General features: G+C 41.2%; 2 protein-coding genes across 3 annotated transcripts in view; one reads left to right on the top strand and one right to left on the bottom strand.

The window, feature by feature from the left end:
• LOC147134504 (uncharacterized) overlaps positions 1-23,651 on the top strand; it is a 229,640-nt gene that overhangs the window by 173,485 nt on the left and 32,504 nt on the right. The window lies entirely within an intron of this gene.
• ngfra (nerve growth factor receptor a (TNFR superfamily, member 16)) overlaps positions 15,289-23,651 on the bottom strand; it is a 29,588-nt gene continuing 21,225 nt past the window's right edge. Inside the window, exon 6 of the mRNA XM_086054774.1 lies at positions 15,289-19,719. Within this exon, the coding sequence (XP_085910900.1) occupies positions 19,667-19,719 (53 nt within the window). The 3' untranslated portion in view covers positions 15,289-19,666. The remainder of the gene's footprint in view (positions 19,720-23,651) is intronic.

Below are 23,651 nucleotides of genomic sequence, written 5' to 3'. Positions count from 1 at the left end.
TTGGAATCTTGCGTTGTCGCTGTCGGGGCGCCTGGAATTCTCTGTGGCATCCATAAAGTGGTTGGAATGATTCGGCGGGTGGGGGGGGCGGGCTCCTGACATGGCGGTGTGCTGCTCGCCATGTTATACGACACATTTGGAAACACTTGACAAATGGCGACTTTATTTTAATGACATACTTTGAGTACGTAAGATGAGTGTAGTGCATCAACGGACATTTTGGAAATGTTATTTTTGGATGAACAAGCCCGAATCAGCACTTGGAGCTAACTGTGGCGGTTTTGTGTGTAATCTTGGCTTTATTGTGAATGACACAGGACCCATTGATACCCTTTTAAATTGCATTTTAGATATCAAGTCATGGATGGCAGATAATTTCCTACAGCTCAATGAGGACAAGACTGAGGTCTTAGTTATCGGTCCCGAAGGTCAGAGAGAGAAGCTTTTACCAAAACTACACATTTTTAATCCCTCACACTGTGTGAAGAACCTTGGCGTCATTTTTGACTCTGAGCTCAGTTTTATTCCTCATATTAAAAATGTAACCAAGATTGGTTTTTATCACCTTAAGAATATCGCCAGAGTCCGCCCGTTTCTCTCTCAGGCTAACACGGAAGTGCTGATGCATGCCTTTATTTCCTGTCGTTTAGATTACTGTAATGCCCTGCTCTCTGGCCTCCCGAAAAAGAGCATTTCACCACTGCAACTACTGCAGAATTCAGCCGCTCGGGTGCTGACGAGAACCAGAGGGCGGGAGCACATTACGCCAGTTTTGAAATTGCTGCATTGGCTCCCTGTGTGTTTCAGGATCGATTTTAAAGTACTTTTATTAGTTTATAAATGTGTTAATGGTCTTGGGCCATCTTATTTATCTGATTTGCTTTTATCATACCAGCCCTCGCGGATCCTGAGGTCCTCTGGCGCCGGCCTTTTATTTATTCCAAGGGTGAGGACCAAAATGCATGGCGAGGCTGCATTCAGCCATTTTGGTCCTCACCTTTGGAATAGCCTGCCAGAGGATGTCAGGTCTGCAGAGACTGTTGATATTTTTAAGAGGAAGCTCAAGACACACCTTTTTAGTTTGGCTTTCAACAACTTTTAAATAATTTATCTTTTCTTTTGATTGAAGATAATTCTATGTTTTGCTTTGAATGTTTTAAAGCACTTTGAGTTGCATTTTTATGTATGAAAAGTGCTATATAAATAAAATGTGATTGATTGATAAATGTGAATTATAAGTTTGTTTTACAACTTTTGACGCGTGTCAGATTCTAATTGACTTGCAGCTTCAACTGGTTTGTTGTTAATTTGCTGATGAAGCATTTATTATTACTGTCAGGAATAACTTAGAAAAGTAACACTCTAACGCTAACCATTTATGGCTTACAATCAATTACGTTGTTTTATCATTTTTCGATATGTTGCAGTATCAGTGGCTGGCGAGGCCTTTTCTGCTGCAGAAACACTGTCATATATTTACAACTTCAATTCTGAGATTTATTCCATGAAAAGAAATAAAGAAATATGCATTATAATTCAATTGAATACAACAATGTGGGAAATATTCCGTTTTAGGAAACAATGCTGGCAGATCTGAAGAAAGAAGACGGTAAAATAAATCATCAATTAAAACATGTAAGATGACTCCAAAGTCAAAGGTAATCCAATTTTCAAGGTATCACGAATGCAATTATGAATAATCCGTAAACTGTGCTGGTGGATCCAGTGACAGGGATGAGGTTAAAGTCGTATTGATCTCTTTGTTGGGTGATCCTGATTGGTTCACGTCTGCTAAATCCCTACCTCCACGACCCTCCTCACCTCCATCGATCCCATTCTTTTGAGTGTCTCCATAAATCCCCCCCCCCCCACTCTTCCATCTATCCATTGGACGCCGTTCCGTGACCATAATTCCCGCAGACAGCACCTTTGCTCCTCTCCATCAGCTGTTGAAGTGTTTTGCCTTTCCTGGATTCCTGCACCCTCCAGAGTGCCTCTTACGGGGTGAATTGAATTCTGCCCCTAATTGTGTTTGTGTCCTCGCGATTAGATTTTTTGGAAGGTGGGGGATATAGAAGGTCTTATCATACTGAGAATCTGTTACTCTTACTACCATTTACTTTACTACTACCATTTTTTATTGTACTTTTATGAACTGTCAGTCAGACGTCTGGTGCAGCTGTCGTGCGATTAATTTTTTTTTCCTGACGTTTACTTCATTCTGAGGCCTCCCGCCACAAAAAGGTTTTTTTTTCCTTGCTGCAAAAGTGTGAAATGTCTGTGTAAATCATCTCGCATCCACGTGGGAGTTTTTTTTTTCTTTTTTTTTTTTTTCTTTCTTCTTTTTGGAGAAGTGGGGGAAAGCAGCCTGGAGTTGGCACATGAGCATTCAGGAAAATTCCCCAAAAGGATTGTCAAGTCATATGGCATTGAGAAAAACTGAAATTGAAACAAAAATGCCTGCGGCTGCATTTGAGATTGAAAATGTATTGAAATTCATTTTCAAATTCAAAATCAATAACACGGTCTTATTTAAAGTACCTGTAAAGTGAAGATAAATGTCTTCTTACATGCCAAACAGCCCCACTCAGCTGTCAACTGCCAATCTAAATGGGTAGTCTAGCTTCTTTCCCATGCCTACACACAAGTACATGTTTGAGCCGAAACTGGTAGAGCACTGAAAGGAAGAACTTAATACTTACCAGCATGCTTAATATCAGATACTTAAGCCATCTTATGTGGGGTATGATTTCAAATCAATTGGATTTTGGCTTAAGTTGATTGGATACTCTAAATTGCCCCTAGGTGTGATTGTGAGTGCGGATGTTTGTCTCTGTGTGCCCTGCGATTGGCTGGCAACCAGTTCAGGGTGTCCCCCGCCTACTGCCCAAAGACAGCTGGGATAGGCTCCAGCACGCCCCGCGACCCTTGTGAGGAGAAGCGGTACAGATAATGGATGGATGGATGGATGGATTTTGGCTGCGACGTAGGAAAATTTCAGATGAAGTTTTAAAAAATGTGTTAGTTCACTGAATGTGTTAGCTATCGGCCTCGATTCGGACTTAAACTACCTCAGCCTTCTTATGCATGCATATCTTTGAAATCAATAGGATTCTTGCTCTTGTGTTTGGGACACGTGCCGCTTGTAAACGCTGCAATGCGAGTAAAATAAATGAAGTGCATCGAAGTGTATTGAAGTGGAGTGTATATAATAGGCAAGGACATGTCCTATTAAGGTAAGTGTGCATGGCAGTAAAAGGTGAATCGGCGCCCTCTGAAGACTTGAACACAACCGGCCACACAAAAGCAATTGCGATTAAAATCTCTCCACGTGTTATTTCAATCAAATACTTTCCGCGTCGTAAACGTCAAATCAGGGCCCCAAGATTGGCCTTTGATAGATTCGCAGCTAGCCGCTGACGCGAGGCTCACCGCGGGTCTTTCAACTGGCGCGGCGGTCGATCCTCTGCCTCACCTCTGGTACAATAGAAAAAATATTTATTGGAATTGGAAAAGCAGCAGAGCCCAAGCAGCTGCTTTGCCTGGATACCTGCCAGACATTGTCTTGCAGGCACAAAGACACCGGCAAGCATGAAAGCAGACGATTGCAATCAGTAGAAACAAACCGCACAGTTCCAAAAAAAAAAAAAAAAAAAAAAAAAATCCATGGGACGCGGGGTCACGTATGAGCACATGTGCGAGAGCAACGGAGACATTTTTTGGTGCAATTTTTGTGATGATTTCTTTGTGACAACCCCCACCTTGCACAATAGAAATAAACGGAAACACTAGAAATAATCCAATGAGTAAAAAAAAAAGTCGACTTCTTAATAGCCACCTTCGCGCACACTGAAAATAAACACGATGACTAATCCGCAAAAAAAAAGCAATGTGCTATCATATGTGATCCCTCCTCTTACCAGGAATAGAAAGTAAAAGTAATCCACAGTCAAAATGTGCTGTGATGCATTGTAATATAATCAATGTGATTCGTCCTCTTGCCAGTTATTCATGCTATAGGTCAATTTGCACAATAGGAATAAAAATGACCAGGAATAATCTTCAATCACTCAAAGTTGCAGTTATAGACAATATTAACCTTTCTTCCACAGTCTGATGTATTGTTTTTCTTTTTTTTTTTTGTAATGGTCACAAAACTAAAATGAATGTTGTATGATTTATGACCCCCCGTCTATTGTATCAGACCCCCGCCCAGGCGGCCAGCGGCAGAGGCTACCGCCGATTGATGTACTGCCTTGTTAATCAAACACAAGCTGATTAAATTATACGGCTGATTTACAGCACACGCTTCCGCCCCCTTCCTCGCCGTCTGCCCGCCTGGTATTGTAACTCAAGACAACATGAACTCTACGTCTTTATTTAGCATGCCGGGTTAGGACACTAAATGCAGATTTCAAGTGAAGCAAAAGGGAAGCTTCATCTAACCTTCTATTAGTTTAGGGATCAAGATGACGATAATAAAAATACCATCCAAATGGATGACACTGCGTCCAACCTTATTCTGTTCTGTGGTCCCAGCCAGCGTTCCTGATGTGTCCCACACCACGTGGCTTGTTTTGTGGAAAGATGTGAAACGGTACATTTTGGAGACCGGAAAACAGATAATGACTTCCAAATCGTCACTTTTTTTGTTCTGTCAGCTTAGAAGTATTCAGTGTGTCTGATCCGTGATATCATCGCTACTTTGATTGTCAAAAGTCATCACACGTGCTACGTTTTAAAAGCAAGCCTTGTGTTTATGTAACTCCTTTTTTTTTTTTTTTGTTGGCGCGGAGCTCAGATCTCCTGGGCCCTCATGTGCAAAGGGTGCAGAGGCACAAAAAAGTGGCGTATGCACCTTTACGTGCTCACGTTCAAATGTATCACGAGTGAAATCAGCACGGGAATTTGCGGTGATCCACGTCCACCGCATGGCTGCCGTACGGATGTTTATATCGCTTTAAATTAGAGCCGTTGGCAGTGGAGGCTACTTCAAAAATTACATTACATTCATGCTATTGTGATTTTATTATTGTGGTAGTCGTTGCACAATGAGCAATCTGTGCCTGCCGTATGCTTTGTCCAGAGAGCCTATTGTGTATTTTAATTAGAATATATGATTTTAATTATCTGTGATTGTAATCGCATTTCTGGGAAACCACTAATAATGTGAAAAAGGTCATTTCTCACATGAGAGATGTAATTAACACACGCAGGTCATTGGAATTGGATGAGTGGATATTCTCTTTCGCTTGTTGTTAAGTCCAGAGGACAGTGTGGCAAAAATACGTTTTTCGGGACTCGGACTTCATTTACCAGCATCTCCAAATCAAATTTTGTGACTTCCTCCTTTTTGATTTGTCACTTTTGGCTTGATAAGCTGTTTGTTTGATTATACAGAGTGAGGAATTTCCCCCCGGCAGGCCTTGTTTATAACATTTTGCGTATTTAGATGACAGCATGGAGAGGGAGGAGTCTGTGCGGTCAATTCCGAATTATGTGTGAGAGGAGTGTGCTCGGATTTATGCGCACCTCTACTAATATTTGCACCAATGTACATTTGTAAGGCGCAGAACATTGTGATTTATGTCCTCCTCGAATGTTGGTGTCTGGCATCCGTGCACTCAGGGAGCCTTGTTGTTTTTCTAAATCCAGCATGTAAAAGCCCTACCATCCACTCCGCCCTGGCGCGCACACAATTAGGTCTGATGTAATGAAATCACAGCGCGGTGTTCTGGCTAATGGAGGCGCCGGCGAGCGAGGTCAACGAGCAGACGCCGCAGCTGCCTGGTAGTCTTCTTTTTTTTTACGAGAGCACCTGTGTGAATTTCCTCAGTGAAAGCGCATCTACACGTTTTAAAACTTTAAGAGAGACACATGTAAAGATTGCATACACACATTTACTTACTGAGGCAAGCCATCTCATCATTGTAAAATATTTGAGACACACACATAATACTTGATGGGATTACAGTCTGCAAAATATACACTCAAATCCTGCACACATGCCCAATTAAGGATCTATCTACAATATCTACTGTTTACCAGTTATGTCTGTTGATCTATTGTATCTATATCTATATTGTATCTATCTAATGTAATGTAACTACAGCTATTGGCAAAAGGGTGCTGAACTGCAAGTGTGCAAGGGTCCAATGTGTTTGAATGAAGAAAATTCGCGCTTCAGAATATAGTACTTTATAAAAACGGACAGTAATGACGTAATTAAAAGGAATTACGAAGAACTTGTTGAGCACACTGCATCAATTAAATGGCGATTGTGCTATTGTGCTGCTCCTTCTGGTGTGCTCGCGTTGGCCACCTGCAGAAAGTTTAAAACAGACTTATGGATATACTGTTCATTGAGATGTCTCAACTCCCCTGTCAACTCCTCAGTGCAGCACTAATATCAGCTGTTCTATGCAGAGGATAACACAGCCATTTTTTTTATTTTTTTTACCTTCTATACTGTAGAACATTTCATGTATACAAAGAGCCTCTTCGACTGTCATTTTGAGGGAATATAAATACTGTATTATGAAGACATGATCTAGTCATTGTACATTTAATCAAGGGATGGCCTCCTAGCGGGCAGGCAACCTCTCATGAATGAGCCGAAAGCCTCGGTACTCATGCCACACAGCGCTTGTGAATCGCCCCTCGACCCGCGAGAATGCTCGAGTGACTGCCTGAGCAAAGCCATAAATCACATGGATAATGAAAAGGCCGGGAGTGGATTAATGAAGCTGAGGGTGACTCACGTGAAGGTCACTTTGTATACTGCACAAGTTCTACAGCTTCAAATGAGTCCTCTGAAAATTCCACCAAGATTTTAAAATTATGACTACTGAAAATCCCACAAAATTGTGAGGGTAAAACCTGACAACCATGAATCCCCCCAAATTTGCTCAGGTTTAACTGAGATTATCTTCAGTCTCTCTAAATATGCACAGGTTAAAGTAAAACAACCATAAATCCCAACAAAATTGCACAGGCTAAAATAAGACTTTACTGTTAAAAAAAATATATATATTTTTTTTAAAGTTGCACAGGTTGACGTGAGACTATCTTCCAACAATATGCACAGGTTAAAATACAACTAGCATAAAGCCGCCAAAGGTTGCTTAGGTTTAAATAGAACTACTGTAATTCCAACAAAGAATGTGCGTATTCAAATAAGACTGCTGTAAATTCGACAAAAGTTGCACTTGTTAAAACATGTCTAGTGTAAATCCCCCAAAAGTTGCTCAGGTTAAAATAAATAACTCGTAAATCCCCAGAAGTTACACAAATTACAAGTATGTGTCAAAAGACTCAAATCGGTCAAGGTCCATGTAGAAATGCTTCTCGGTCTGGATCCGCTGCAGCGGACAATCTGTTTATCATCCTTTTTTATGAGTTTTTATCTAAAACCAAATTATGCTCTGCGCCAAACCCTGCAGTGGTGGAGCATAAAAAACGGCATGAGGCCTGACATTAGCCACAAATCAGACACTTTTTAAGGGTTGGCTTACAGAGGACAACAAATTGCAGCTCAACTTATTTTTGTCATCCCTGACGTCCAAACCCTTTTTTCGACATCAATTTCCTGCTGTGTGTTGTTGTTGATTCAAAGTGCTAGTTTAACTCCAACCATAAAAATCCACCAGTGTTTATGTTGGGTTTTTTTCCCTCTTGTTCTAATGGCTCCCAATAAACTTCAATGCGGCGGAAACAAGACCCCTGAGTGTAAAGCTTGTTATGAACCCTATTGATCACACGGACAATGGACCGTCCCAACGCTATTAAGGTTTAGTAGCATCCGACCAGCCAGGCTGCATCTGCTCATTTCGAATGATTATCAGGCCTGTTTCTGGATTATTATTAACTTGCAAATTTTTGTAAATCTCCGGAAAGAAAGCTCAGCTTCCACTTGTATTCCCCAAAGGCGTTTGGCATCCAAGACCAGGGTTTTGTTCGCCATGGAAAATTGAATTGCAAAGGTTGGCTGCACAACCTGCGGTCAGATGTGCGGAAATTGAATGAAAATACAAAATAAAATGGCGGACAAAAATGAATGATGACGGTCGAGAATCTGAAGTGGAAAAAAAAGGATGCAAAATGGGTTCTTTGTGTTTTTTGTGTGTAAACACTCAAAGGCTTTACGTGGCATAAAAACAAGCATCTTGTTCAAGGCAGGTGAGCTGTTCGGATATGGATTTCAAATAGAATCAAATTAACTGAAGAGAGTAGGTTCCTCTTATTATTACTCTTTCCAGCACAACATTTTCATTTTCTAGTTTTTCTTATTATTCCCTTTCTTTCAGCAGTCTTAAGAGCATCCAAATTGGGTTCTCATTCGGGACAGGCGAGCTACAGAAAGGCATATCGGAAATATTGGACTTTTCAGTAAGATTAAAATTCTGGTCATGAAAGAAGAAAAAAGCCACCGTGTGCTATATCAAAATCTTTTTTGTTTTTTTTTGTTATCATTAGTTTTAGCTGTCTTAATCATACAGCTTTTCAGTTGATTCAAAAGAAAGACCAAAATTGGCATTGCCTCAAAGGATTTGACTACACATCCAATCAGATTGTTAGTCATATTATTCGAATGCCATCCTTTGGCCAGTCAGCTCCCTGCAGGTCGCCGTTCTCTCGGTTGCTCACTCCGGGAAAACCTCTCAGTAGCAGAGACGGGCGAGGCAAGCTAACTTCCCCCGGCAGATAGCCTCGTTAATGGCCTCATGCAGGGAAGTCAGGCCGCGCATTCATGAAGGAACACCAGAAGAAGTGACAGAAAAAGAAAAAGATTCGACCAATTCACCCACAGTGTGATTCCGCCAGGTCGGATTAGCTTTCAAGCCTAATTAGTGGCTGTCTGACCTTTTTTCCAAGGCTTGATGGATGATTCCTTGTGGGAGTTAACATGACACACTCCACCGCGACTCTGTATTATCTTCTGTGTCCAGTTCCTTGAGCTCCAAAACGTTACCTGAGATCTGAGCCGCACTTGTCAGCATGTGGTGAGCAGCCACTTGCTTTGTGGGCCGGGAAACCGGCTTATAATGACTTTTATGTCAGCTTTTTGCAGTCTCCCACATCTTCATAGCCGAAGCTTTGATTGATGACTCTGGAGTCACCCCTGTTTTCTTTCGGGGGTCGTCTCAAGTTTGTGGACGTCCCCCCCACTGGGTCAAATTTGCCATATCCTGTAAGCATAGACTGTGCTCAGGCAGATGTTTGCGTTTGAAATGTACATGAATGAACATACAGGTGCAATAAGGCGACAAACAAATGGCCTTGTACAGGTCCAAGGATTAAGAATGTAAGTGCAGAGAAATATGATCTGTTGAGTTGTGGTCAGGACTCAAGCAGAAGCATTTTGGACCTTCTAGATTAAACGGATCTCTCATCCATTTCTCCATTTTCTCCATTTTACAAGCAAGTAATCACATGAAAAGTATTTTGTCCTAGTTTTTGTCAGATAGGGTCGTTTGTCACTCAATGGACCAAATCTCCAATGATCCGTCCATTCATCTTCTCCCACTTTCAATCAACGCTGGCACTGGAGTAATATGGTCTTCGTATTCTGATCTTCACTTAAGACATAGCGTTTTGGCCCCAATGGATCCAATGGATCCTTATCCAGACATCCATTTACTTCTGCTTACCAGTGAAGCTAGTGCAGTACTAGAAAAAAGATGCTCGATTAGTTCTACTTAGCTCCGGAGAGGTAAAATTCTGGATTCACTTGAGGGTCTTTACTCAGTGTTGTAATAATTGAGACCAAAAACCACAGTTTGAAGGTCTTGGGCTTGTCTTGGATTCGACTCCCAAGAGTCCTGGTCTTGTCTCGGACTAGCCATACTCGGGACTTTCCATGAAGATCAACACTGATCTGCTATTTTGGATAATAAGGCGAAGCACTTTGGTAAAACAACGTATAATTTAATTCATGTCTTGCTAACCCACCTCCACCACCGTAATGACTGCAACCTTTGCGGTGTTGTGACTGAGACACTTGGTCATGACTCCCAAAGGTTTTAGTCTTAGTACCACCTTACTGTAAAGCTAGGTAACCACTAACCAGTACTCCAAATTTTTGAATAGCAACATTTTTGGATAGAAATAAGTTAGCATTATTTCCACAATAGCTACGTTCTGGCAGACTTTTTACTTTTTTTTTTGTAGGAGTTATTGTTTGAATTAGTGAAAAGTTAGTGAAACGTTGTAGTCAGCAGTTGAGCAGCAGCATTTTGGGTCCTCTGGAAGGTCTTTCGAGACTCGCTGGATCAGCAATGTACACTATAGGCATTTAGAAAGATGAAACGCAGCATTTTGCCACATAACACACGCGCACACAAAAAAAATCACCAGAATACAAAATATTTACTTCTAAAAGTGAGACGAGTTTCTTTCAAAGTTTTATGTGGGCTATCATGTTCTGTTGTTTGTCTAATGGATCCCACAGTCTGCCTCAGCTTTAATCACCACTTTATCTCGTTAAGAAGAGTCAGCAAACAGCAAGTCGTCAGCAGAGGATTGGGGGCGCAGAGTGACATGAAATATCTCGGCAACAATATGGAAACGCGGTTTTTGTCCCGCAGTAATTATCCGTTACAAGTGTTCCGGCTGGTCTGTATGGCATTTTGACTAATGGCTGCTCCTGAGCAAATTGATGCTGCAAAGTAGGAATCAATCAAAGCCGCATCCTCTTTAAGTGGCTCCACGCTACGCGCCGTGTAGATATCGCGAAGCGCCCTCCCTGCTGAGTATGTTTTTAATAGTTTAGTTTTCAAGAGGCCTCGGGTCAGCAACCACTAATGAACAAAGCCTAGCGATATTGCTAACATGCGCTTGTGTGCTGTTTCTAATGAGGTCACATCAACAACGCAGATGGGTCTTTGTTTCAGTGACAGTACATTTTGGGCAAACACCCCCTGAGTCGCTATAAGTCAGGATAAGGGAGGCCTCCTGGCAGAAAAGAAGTAAGATTGACAAGTTGGTGGGGGTGATGGGAGGCAAATGACTATCGGTTTAGCACAATAAATGCCTGGCTTGTTAAGCAAAACAGCAAACATTTGACTTTGATTTGACGAGCAAGCACAAATCCAGATGTCTGCCTTTTTCGAAAAGGTTTCATTATGGGATCAATGCAGTCTGAAGGAAACTGATGATTTAGCCAAGCGAGATTGTGTTTTTTCAAGTGCAAAGGAAGGGCAGCCATGACAAACAAACTGTCCATAAGCATTCCAGCAGGCTCTTTCAACCACTTTTATATGGAGGATTGTTGTGTAAAACTGCATTTACAGAGGACAAGAAGACACAAAACAATGTTAAAGTTATTTAAACAGACATCAAAAGTATTCCTAAAGCGGACTTGATGTCGGGATACCACAAGGATCCATACTGGGAGCACTAATACTCCAGCTGTAGAATGTCTGTGGTCGTTCACATCGTCAGTTGAATCCCTCAAAAACTAAAATCAACCCAAATAAATGCAGTCCCGAAATAATGCTACAATGTTATTAGTCATGCGGGTGCCTCATTAGCAAAAAGATAATGCAATTACAACGCTATGCAATTATCCACATACCCTCAGAATTAAAAACTTTGCCAGATAATGCAGGCCTTGTATTAAACTATACAGTTATCCGCACAGTCAAATATCCTAATCTACCCCGGGGTAGAAAAAAAATCCACGGTCGTCCGCATAGTCATTTGAGACTATGAATTAAAGTATGTGTATGTGGTTCATGTCATCTGTTTCCAATGAATACATCAGCATGGGTCATCTGTAATGCTTTATAACCACTCCAGCATTCTCTCAGCGGTGAAGTTTTGTGCCTAAAACGCCAAAAGACATTAATCACCCACTCATCATAAATACGTACTAAACGTCCACATCTAAAGGATTTGAGTGTGGCATATACTCGCTGGACACTTTATTAGGTACAACCGCACAGTGCGAGAGTCATTATGTACACCCAAAAAATTAATAACAGAGATACTGAGTTAGCAATATGTTTATGATTGTGCTGGTAGTTGGCAGTTGCGCCACACTGTTGTTTGTGTCCATGTTTATGCGGTGGGATGTATGCCACTTACACTGTAGTTTCCATATCCATGTGCCATAAATAGTAAAATGCTACCAAATTTGTTTAATGCCACTTGAAAGAAAAAAACATTGACTCTGACATATGGTGGCTCCATTATGTTGTGTGCGTCCATATTAATATTGCGCAGAACTATGTCACTTTTCGGTTTACAGTTCCACTTGACATGAAGTGTAGTATACAGCTAACATTATTTGATATTATCACAAAACATTGACCATGAGATGTGGTCACTCCACAATGTTGTTTGTCTATGTTTATGTTCCAGGGAGCTACTCTACTTATGGTTCCAATTAAACTTTAAATAAATTGTGATTAACATGTAATGTTGTTTCATATTATCGCCAAAAAGCATTGACTTTGACACGTGGTCACGCCACAGTGTTGCCTATGTCAATATTTGCTTTCCTGAGTGCTACACCATACATTATACAAAGTGTACTATACAGCCCAATCATATTTTTTTTCAAATATTACAAAAATAGCATTGACCTTGACACGCGGTCACTCCACAATATTGTTTGTCTATATTTGTGTTCCAGGAAACTACTATACATTTGAGTTCCAGTTAAACCTAACATGAATTGTAATATGCCGCCAACTTTGCTTAATATTTTTCCCCCAAAAAGTGGTGGCTCTGAAATGTTGTGTGCGTCCATGTTTACGTTCCCACGAGCTACAACAATGTAAAAGTAGTTGACCACATTTTGCTCAATTGTCTGATATGTTGCAGCGTGGCAAGGGTTTCCCTCAGGGTTCTCTCTGCAGCTGCTAAATGGCTTTGTCCAAAGATGGGAATACTTTAGGATACAAGAGGCTCGTGTTTACCCAAAAAAAGTAATTTTCTGCGCGTCGGTGCGCAGGCAGGTCAACGCGCTAAATGAAAGCATGTGTGATTGTTGTTGTAGAGCACGCTTCAAGTGTGACAGCGCTTCACACAGCTGGTCGCCATCACGCCTGTTGCTCTTTCTTTCTCCGAGCTCACATTTAGTTTTCTCGTGTACAACCCCGCGCTGATTATGTGTCGATATTTTTAGATGCGCATCGTGATCACAAAACCAGTTGTTTAGTTGTAACGGGTAATGAGCCACATACTGCTTCACAAAGACCTAGTGACGCGATGCCGTTTTCTTGAAAATAAGACATTGACAAAATCATACCATCCATCCATCCATCCATTATCCAAACCACTTATCGTCACGATGGTCGCGGGGGTGCTGGAGCCTATCCCCGTATTCCAATAATTTACGATAACTTTGTGGGAATTTTACTACAAATTGAGCGTCCATTATTCATCATCCGTCTGCAGCATGGTTACCCTTCTGTCGTCCGTCATTCGCCGTTTTTTTTCGGGTTTAAATTTTTTTTATATAATATAGGCCACAGTCCGCGTCTAATTTCAAACGGGCGTCCGTCGGCGATTCCGACTAAACTTTCACTCGCACCCTAAATCATACATCTGATGACAAAAATAGTCCTACTTTTACCATAAAACCTATTTTATCTTGAAATTATAACATATTTCTATAATGATAAAGCTTTTCACACATCACCATTCAAATCATACATTGGCACAACAATATCTGGTGTTGATGTATTGCTCCACGCCACAATCCCTATAATATACTCTCACCTACGTACTATACCTGAACTACACGCTCTTGCTCACATTGCGTGCACGTGTATGGACACAAAGTGTGTGTTGTGCTAGCTAGGCTTTTATATCATTCCCATTTGGACGGGGGAGGGGGGATCAGGTTCAACATGTACGGGACATCTTGGACTGGACCAAACATCTGCAACCGGGTAGGTTCTGTGTTGCCACAGTGAGAAGAATGTAGTGTGTGTGGAGGTGGATTATGCTGACTCAATGTGATGAAGGACATCTTGTTATAAGTCTTGATCATCTTGATTGAAACCATTTGCCGTCCCCTAACTTGACACATGCTTTGACCATGTGTATCGTCCATAATTATGTCAAGAAGGATGGGATTGTTTTAAAGAAAACATGTTATTTGTAGTCTTTATTCTTGAAATTAAAACACTTATCAGGTTTCGCTATGAAATGTGTGACATCATTTGGTGAAAACATGTCAAGGATGAAGAATAGCATCAGACTTTTCATCTTCTCAAAACTGTAATTCGCTCTAATCTGTCTCAACTGTGTTTTTTGTGAATACGCTAACTCAGACGACTGAATTATCTGAACCGCACGGTTTCTTGGGGTCGGCTAACTCAAATGAGTCAACTGAGTCATCTGAGTCAGTCGTGTTTTCGGGTAGTCTAGTAACTCACGTCGGTGAACCAGATCATATGAGTCGGTGGTGTTTCAATGAGTCCAATGACTTGAGCCGGTTACACGATTTAACTGAGTGATCTGAGTCAGACGTTATACTGTTTGTCCGTTAACTTGAGTTGTGCTCAGTTTGCTAACTGAAATCCCTCACCCAATTTGCCGAATCATCATCCGCTAACTCGAGTCGGTCACCCGATTCAACAGAATAATCCAAGTCAGCCTTTTACCACGAGTCCCCAAAACTTGAGTCAGTCCCCCGCATCAACTGAATCATCAGACTCCACGGTGTTTCTGTGAGTCTGCAAACTCAAACAAGTCAACTGAGTTAGCGGTGTTTCCTGGGAATTTATTGACTCAATTCATCTGAGTCTGCAGTGTTGTTGTGTCCAGTAACTCGAGTCAGTCACCCGATTCAACTGAATGACTGTGTGATACTCTGAATCCATCTCCCGATTCACCCGAATCATCTGAGTCCACAGTGTTTCAATGAGTTTGCTAACTTTTGTCAACGATCCGATTCATACCGAACCGTCGTGTGGTAACTCATTTCAGTCTATTCAAGTGAATCATCTTTGTCGGATCAAAAGTTTCGAATTGTGATGTTTTGCACGACTTCAGAGGTGAGATTTGTGGTAAAATCCAGAATTTTGCCCACCACACATTAAGGACCTCTGCATTGTTTAATGATCATCATTGCTTTGTACTGAGAGCTGTTTCTAATATTTTGGGCTTTTAAACACGTGTTTGTCGTTTCAACTGCGGTTTGGCCCATCGGACTCTCTCGGAGGTTGTGGGAATTTTCCCAAAAAGCCGAGACGGGGGAAAAAATGCTAGTATGGCGTTTTCGTCCCACTGTTGGCTTGACTTTTCTCTTTCAACAAAAATACAGCAGACTCATTATGCAAGAACCTCTTCTTTTTTTTTTTTTATTTATTCTAGATCATTTCATGAGCACACTTTGTACATTTGTTTTTGTATTTTATATCAACTCTAAGAAATTCACATTTACACAAAGCATTGTACATTATTAGTGTGTCAGTACGGTGACAAATATCCCTTTGTGGTCATTGTAATAATTATAATACTGTACTATGGGAGACAATCACAGTGAAGAGTCACATGACACATTCTATTTACTCCCAGCCATGTAAACAAAATGCACATTCAGAACAAAAGGGGGAAAAAAAACTACAAAAGACAAAGCTCGCAGGCACTACGGTGCGACTCTTTGAGTGCGATAGTCTAATAAGTGCTTCAAAAAGAATTAAACAAGAAAAATGTGTAACACAAAGACATGAAAAGCATTAGTGGCATAAAATTCACACTTTTAATGCAATGTAAAATGTCACCTAGCATTAGCGATGAGCTGAGTGATGAGTTTTGTGATTATTGCGAAGTTTGGCGAGGATGTAAAAATTTGGTGCGGACGTTTATTTTCCTGCCCCGAAGACAGCTGGGATAGGCTCCAGCACGCCACGCGACCCTTGTGAGGACAAGCGCTATAGATAATGGATGGATAATGGATGGACATTTATTTTCCTTATCAAATTGCATTGTTTGACTGTCGATTGTCAAATTTGGCTGCGGCTCTGGATAAAACGTTTTTTAAAGTTTTGGGCATTTTCCTTACCAAATTACATTGTTTGGTGGTTTTCCATCCAAGATTAAGGTTTTTCTGAATGGATTTTGATGCAAAGATAGGGCTGTGGTTTTGGATGATTGGAGAGAACCTTCAGGAGATGGCATTGCCCACAAAAAATATCTTAAACTTTCACACTCCACAAATAGCTGTGTCGTATTGTTTTTATGTTTTTAGCAGAAATACGTGGAAACGGCTTTAGGAAGGAGATGTAAAAAAAAAAATTGTTACGGATCTTGACAAGAAGGGTCAATGTAGGATTTTAACATATTTGGACATTGAATGCCATTTTAGAGATAAATATCGCCTCAGTGGAGTGTTTTGTGGTTAACAGGAATGCTCAAAAACTACCTTCAACTAAGTTTTGCAGAATTTTGCAGACAGGCAGGCAAAGTGAGAAGACCTAAAAAATTTTAAAGTTTTAAACATTTTATTATGTATGCCTTACTAAATTAGGATTTTTCTTGAATCCAGGTGTTTGCCTTATTAAGGTGAAGAACTTGACTCAAATGGTACAACAATGTAGCTCATTTCATTTGCTTACTGCTGCCATTTCTATTCACATTTGTACTCCACAAGCAGCCACAGACAGATTATGGTTTATTTTGAAGCTTTCGGCGGCAGCGTTATTATTATTATTTTTTTTTTCCCCCGAGCTGAGCTCTCCACTCAACATTGTGACAGCTTCTGCTTGAATGCCACAAGGATGCGGGTGAATCACGCCCACGCTGCCTCTCGACAGGAGTGTGATTCATATCCTCGCCTCGTGTGTGTGCGCGTGCGTGCACGTGGCCGCTACTTGCTAGCCTCCAACTTGACCACAGCAATGCATGAATCACAAGTCCATATAAGAAATAAAGGAGCAGAGGGTTAATTGCGTGGAGGTGTTGGCGGCCATGTGACCCATTCAATGACTCACTCTTCTGTGTTGGCTCATTATTCAGAGCTCAATTTCACGGTTGGTTATACTGTACTGGATAACACTTTTAACAGTATTGCCACGATATATTGCCATTCATTGTTTGCGCCCCCAAGTCTTTATGCTTGTGAGTATTGCTGTATGCTCTGTTTGTATGTGTTGCTGCTCCGTGTGTGCCAAAGTAGAGGAGGTTTGAGGGTTTTTAATATCTTTGCTTCGCATTCAAATAGAAGACTTTTGTGGGATTAAATTATATGGTTGGAAGATACAATGTTGAATTATTTGGGGGCATTGACAGTTTTACAGTAAAGTTCAATTCGGAGTGACAAATAAGCAGCTTGACGCCGGCATGCTTAGTCTCGTATTTGGAGACCTGTATAAGGGAGATAGTAAGAAAAGGCGCTAAGTAACACTAAGTGTGTTATAATATGTGAAAGCATTTTTGGAGTTTGAAGTCTTTTGAGTCAACCTTTGGCATTAAATACAATTATAAACAAGTTCAAATGAAATGAGTGGGACCTCCATAATGAGTTTGACCATAATATCAAAATGAACCTAAGATGGCCGCTTTAAGGCAAAATGGCAGAGTTCCTGTGTCTTTTCAGGCTTGGCTTTTTGAGACCTTTTTGTGCCAAAACAAAAGAGCCTACCAAATTTCAATTTTCTTAGTAAAAACATATTCAGGGTCTGCATTGAGAATTTAATTATTACTACAGTTCTGTATTTTACAGCAAGTCAGCACCTTTGCTACCATGTATTGCCACATTTTATCATTGCCAGTCTATGTCACTAGGACGAGTCGATTGGCCAAAATCATCTTGAAGCGGCCTCTTCAAACTAAAATGGCAGATTTTCTGTATCTTTTCAGGCATGGCTCCTTCGGTCTTTTTTATGTTGCGACGTTAAATTGGCTTCCACGGCTTGATTTTCAAAAAACTCTGCCGGGTGCCATTGAGCCAATTGTAAATTTTAACCAGGATAAACCCGCTTGCCTGGTATATTTGAGTATAGTAAAGTCCTCAAAATGGCAATTTTTTTGGCCTTAGAGAAGTAACGTCTCCAGTCCAATGACGATGCGTGGTCACCGCCACCTTAAAATGCATCATAACGTACATTACTGAGACTTGAAACGGATATCATAGTACCCAAAAATGTATTCGTAATGCCTTACCTTTTATGACGCCATTTTAATCTGTGATCTTTAAAAGATATTTATAGAAGTCACTGAAGGGGGTCAACATTAAAGTGATAAAAGGTTGCCTGTGAAGTGAAGTGCTTTCTATCAGTGCATCCATTCAGTAAATGTCAGCAGCTGTTAGTGTGGATAAGACATTGTGAATGTCACACACACACGCACACGCACACGCCTTACGAGTGGGTGCAACCGGGCAGTAATTGCTACCTGCCTGTAACCACGTCTCACTAATGGACAAACGACCGCCACACCTCATCCCTGTCGATCAAACGTGGATGGCAGCCACCAATCATAACTGCGTTTTGTGAGCCCTTTCACACTGCCCGTTACACTACGAAATGTTCCCTGTGTCAAGGCAAATTGTAACATGACTGTGTGAAAGGGAATATCAGAAACTGGGACCAGGTGTCAGTTTGGCCTGAAAGCAGTGAATTTACAGATTTGCCCCAGAATTTCTGTTCTGTGTGAAAAGCACCGACCCGGACTATGGAGTCGAGGGATTTTCTTCGAAATTTCCAGCTTCGGTTTTAGAATCAGACGACAACGGATGTGTGAAAGCCGAAATCCGGGACTTGGATTTATAGTTTTAACACTGGACGCTAATTACTCCCACCCAATTTTACGATATGCCAACTTTTCCACAACTTTTTTACAGCTAGCGTAAGATGGAGTTTTTGTGAAAGTGAATATTGGAAAGCTGGAACAAGGATGTGATGTGTAACGCCTAACGCTCACTTCGCCAGGCAATTATAAACCTTTTGGGGAGGGGGCAATTATTTTTGGATTTTGCTATTCACAACATGGCCATGTCCCTATGTTTTGTATTTATGTACGGAGAAGGAATTTCAAAAAGATCAAAATCCTGATTCATCCAATGTAAGGTTAGCAGCATGGTTTGTGTACCTATAACCGTGCCTGTGCACAATTTCAAAAAGTTTAATGAACAAAGGTCAAAGGGAGTCCTTGAACGTATCGAGTTCACCTTCCGAGAGTCCATTTAATTTAAAGCAAGACGCTGCGTTCGGGGTCACTGCTTACGTCGCGGCGCATCTGAAGGCTTCGCTCGCCAATGTGTTGAGACAGCAAAACCAGAGCCTGCTGAGCCAGCGTGACTGAAAAATGAAACTGGACCCCTGCAGGAGGTTAACAGACGTGGTTCCGTAACAAAGACAGGATGTTTTCCCAAAACAAAAAGTGAGTCTGACATGAGTCGGACCTTACAGGCACCGGTGGGTTTCAAGGCTAAATCCTCACGGAGTGGACAGGGGGAAAAAAAAATGGAGTTAGTCGGGAAAATGAGGTTGTGGAGTATTCGCTAAGATGCACTTTTTCTTTATCTACATAAGTTGTTACGCTAAGAGTCCAGGCACGTGGTTCTATGAGACTCCGCATGCAGGGATGAAGAGTCAAGAAGAGGTCTGTCTACGGCAAGTCTTAGGGGCCAATTCCAAGTCCATGTGGCCCCCCCCTGCTGCTTTCTTGAATGAAGGAGCACCATTTTAAGTGGCCTTCCTCTTCTTCCTCAGACTTTGGGCGGAGGTGTGACGGGCTCGGGACCGCCGTCCACCCTCACCACTGCAGGGAAGAGAAAGAAAATGTCAAATTCTAGCTACCACGACATGTCACTAATTTGTGATCGTATTTTTAAACAGAGGGTTAGCACCTGTTTTTAGACCCATTGAAACCTTTTTTCGTGGCTTACTGTCACTGCAGTTTCAACATTTGTCAAATTTCAGTAATGTTTCCAATCACGATGATGTGATCTGTCACTGGGAGTGCTTTTTTGGGCTATGATTTTATATGGCTTGGAAAAAATGTTTAAAAAAAAAAAAAAAGCTATTTTAAAGAGCAAAATTACAGGGACCTATGATCAGGGGATGTCGTTAATATTTGTCAACTGTATGCATGCAAAGCCCTTTGAGACTTATTTGTGATTCAGGGCTATGTAAATAAATCGGACTTGACTTGAATTTTGAAATAAGGGCCACAACGCTAGCAAAAAAAGAGTAAATAGGTCACATAATAAATTACGAGAAAACTTTTTGTTTCTAATGCTAATATTTTACTTAATGGCCTTTTTATTCTTTTTTTTCCCTCTAAGTATAAAGTTATGGTGAACATTACCGCACTAATAAAGTGCAAAAAAGGATTTCCAAAACAAAACCAACCAGTCATTACTCACAAGTAGTGTCACTGCATTTTGTTGATAGTCATATTACGACAATAAAGTCACAGAACGGGGAAGAAAAACCTTAGAAATATGCAGGACTTTTTTCGTGTGTGTGTGTCCCGAGAACGATGATAATTAGGCAAAAAAAAAAAAAAAACTTGATGTATAATGTGTGCTTTCTTCATCTTAAAAGCTACAGAAAAACTCTTCCTTGGCTTGCCCTTTTCTGATTGGAAAAAAAACATATATGGCAACATTTTCATGACTGTAAAATTGTATTTTATTTTTTTCTTACATGTGCTGATGTTTATTTACTGACTTATTTGTAATTGAGCCTTATAATGGAAAAAAAAGTTTGTACTCCCGTATTTGGGAATACTTTCAACAAAGTTCAAATTCAAATTTCCGACTTTTACAATCTTATCATGCTTTTAACACACTGCTCCCTCAGCCTTTGCCCTATGAATAATTGTTCGTTATTTTGTCTGAAAATAGGACTGTTTTTTCCCTTTACTTTCTAATGTGACTTTTTAATCACAAAATTACAGCTAAGAAATAGTACGCTTATTACGTAAAGTGTCTGGTCTTCCCCCAGGGGGGCGCTGTGTTTTCATTGGCTCTATTCAAACGTGTTCGAGTGGCATCATTAGCCGGACAAGGATGGGAATCAAAAGCTGTTTTTTTTCCCACAAACCTCTTAACCTGCTTTGCCACCAGTGACAATGCCATGGAAACGCCAGAGGAATGCTGAGGCATTCTTTATCAATGCACGCTTTTGCCAAAGAGGAGTCGCACAAACCTTTATGTGTGGAGGCTGCTTTTGTCTGCTTCACATGTACACTGTCATTCATTCATCCTTCATTGAAGGATTACATGCAAAAAAGACAATTTACGGGTTTGGTTTTGTCATTCTTTTGTGTCTAATACACGAATGCTACCTCGGAAGTGATGAAATTTGTCGCATTCGCCCTTGGCCATTCCGCGTCTGTACCTTTCACACAGACCAGTGACAAGGGGAGGAAAGGCAACTTTGATGGAGTTTTGTGTTTTACTGGGAGTCATTAAAACTTTCAGACATTCTCCCACCCACACGAAAAGGGGAAAACACCAGTTCTTCACGATTTAGTACTGTCCATCTGTCAAGCATATGTGGTTCAAATTTGGTAGCAATTGGGCAACATCTCGAGGATGAGTTTACTTTTGAAAGGAATGTTGGTATACACCCTAAAATGTAAGCTTCCCACAAAATGGTAGGCTCCCTGCGTGGGTTTTATTCCGTTATCTGAATTTTGGGATTTTTTTTGTGGGTCTACAGACTTCCTGCCATTTGTCTCTTTGGGCATAGCATTTTGAGACTTTTTTGTGGCTCTGCTTATAACAAACATGCCTACCAAATTTCCTGTTGCTAAGTGAAGCAGGCTTCAGGGTTTAGAATTAACATTGATTTCATGTTCTATGGAGAATCATCAAACTTTGCCGCCATGCTTCACCGACAAACGGTGACCAAGTCAAATAATTTGGAAAATGTCTCTCCGTCCATCTGTCTATTTGCGGTTCAATTGTAGCAGTTTAGTAATCGGACAAAATTACTTGGAGGAGTTTGTCTTTGAAGGCTAAAATGGCTTCTGCAGACAATGATAGCAGCTTTTCAAGCCTGGCTTCTTCAGACTTTTTTTGTTGGTTTTCCCTTGATAGACATGGCTTGCCAAATTTCACATTACTAAGTGAAAGAGGCATTGGGGGCTCAAATGAGTTCAACTTTGAAGGCACCCCAAAATAACATTGAAATGGTCTTTTCGGAGCTAAATGATAGACTTCCTGTGTCTTTTCTGGCGTGTCTTTTCTGGCGTGTCTTTTCTGGCGTGGCTTTCAGATACTCAAAGTGTTGTATGAGGACCAGTGTCTCAAGACATAACTATTAATTATACTCTGTTTTAAATGAAACATCTCCCTCGTTTTTGTGGAACGCTTGAGCTTACTACATTGCTGTACAGTATTTCGATGTTGGTCATCATGATGGTACTTGGAAAGCTAACAATTTTTTTGTGTAAAAAGTTTCGAGGAGCACTGTTCAAGATCATTTTTCGTGGGTCTGCTCATGATAGACTTCCCCACCAAATTTCACGTTGCTAGGTAACACTGGCTTCACGGGCTGTACTCTCAATTTTGGGATGTGACACCCACAACATTTGGTTTGGCCTGAGAGTAATCAAAACAACAAAGAAGCAAAGCCATTGTAAAGACCCTGATAGACCAAACCGACGGCGGAGGTCGTGAAGCGTCGTGGCGACTTTAAGCGCCGTCTGATTGGTGTAGTGACCACCGTCGTAGTGTCGTAACCCGTCTCTAAGCGTCTGGGGCGGCGTTTTCGTATGTTGAATCGGCGTCGCCAGTCGAGACATTTGGGTCACTCTGATTGGCTGTTAGCGAGCAAATCAGCGCGCGGAGCACCAACGGGAAGTGACAAATGCGGAAAAACAGCGAGCACGCCTCCGCTGCCTTAATCATCTTACAAGTACAAGAGCGAGTGTTGACAATGTAAGTATTTCACAATACCGTGTCAACAACGTGAGGGTTTACTTCGCGTGGGCGTTCATCGTGAGCGAAGAATAGAGCTGAATGCATTGTCTACGTTTTTATAATCCGCCCCCGGCCAACAGCTTTCCGGTTGGAGTTTTCTAACCATGAGAAATGGTGACTACCGCCGCCGATGGTATGGAAGGGTATTACATCTTAGGCATGCGCAGAAGGTACTTTAATGGTCAGCGTCGCTGTCTGTCGTTGCCGTGTGTTCCTCCAGCGTGACGTGCCGACAGCCGGCTGGACGCCACAGGGGGTAAGCGTCTGTCACTGTTGGTGAACGTCGTTTTGGTCCATCAGGGCCTTAAGAGAGGGACTTGGTACTCTGCGCTCAAGCCCGAGCAATACGAACAACAGTCAGACTGCTGGCTGCACCATCCTGACGATCAATGCAATCCACCTCCGAGTGGCTCAATCAAAAAGAAGCTTTGTTACTCACTGGTTGTTTTTTTTCCCCCACACACAACTATGCTTATTGGCAGACAATAAAAGTAATGGTTCCACTTTATGCTAAGAGGAAACAATACACTTGCCTATTACCATCGCGAGCCGTAATTAAAGTCGTACATTGTGTGTTTGTTTCTGGCAACCTTTCTGATTGTAATTTCATTACACTTCATACCCGTCAGGGATATATATATATACTTTCTACTTTATTTCATCATTGATTTAAAATGCTTTTGTTAAAGTGTAAGATTTTGTCTTTGATCGGCAGCCAGTGGAGAGAAAAAAAGCAGCACACATGGAAGCATCACAG

Source organism: Filicampus tigris, chromosome 16 (assembly GCF_054856515.1).
Source record: "Filicampus tigris isolate MCC_2025a chromosome 16, RoL_Ftig_1.0, whole genome shotgun sequence".
Classification (NCBI taxonomy): domain Eukaryota; kingdom Metazoa; phylum Chordata; class Actinopteri; order Syngnathiformes; family Syngnathidae; genus Filicampus; species Filicampus tigris.
The sequence above is the reverse complement of the archived record's forward strand: the minus strand, read 5'-3'. Positions and strand labels throughout refer to the sequence as shown.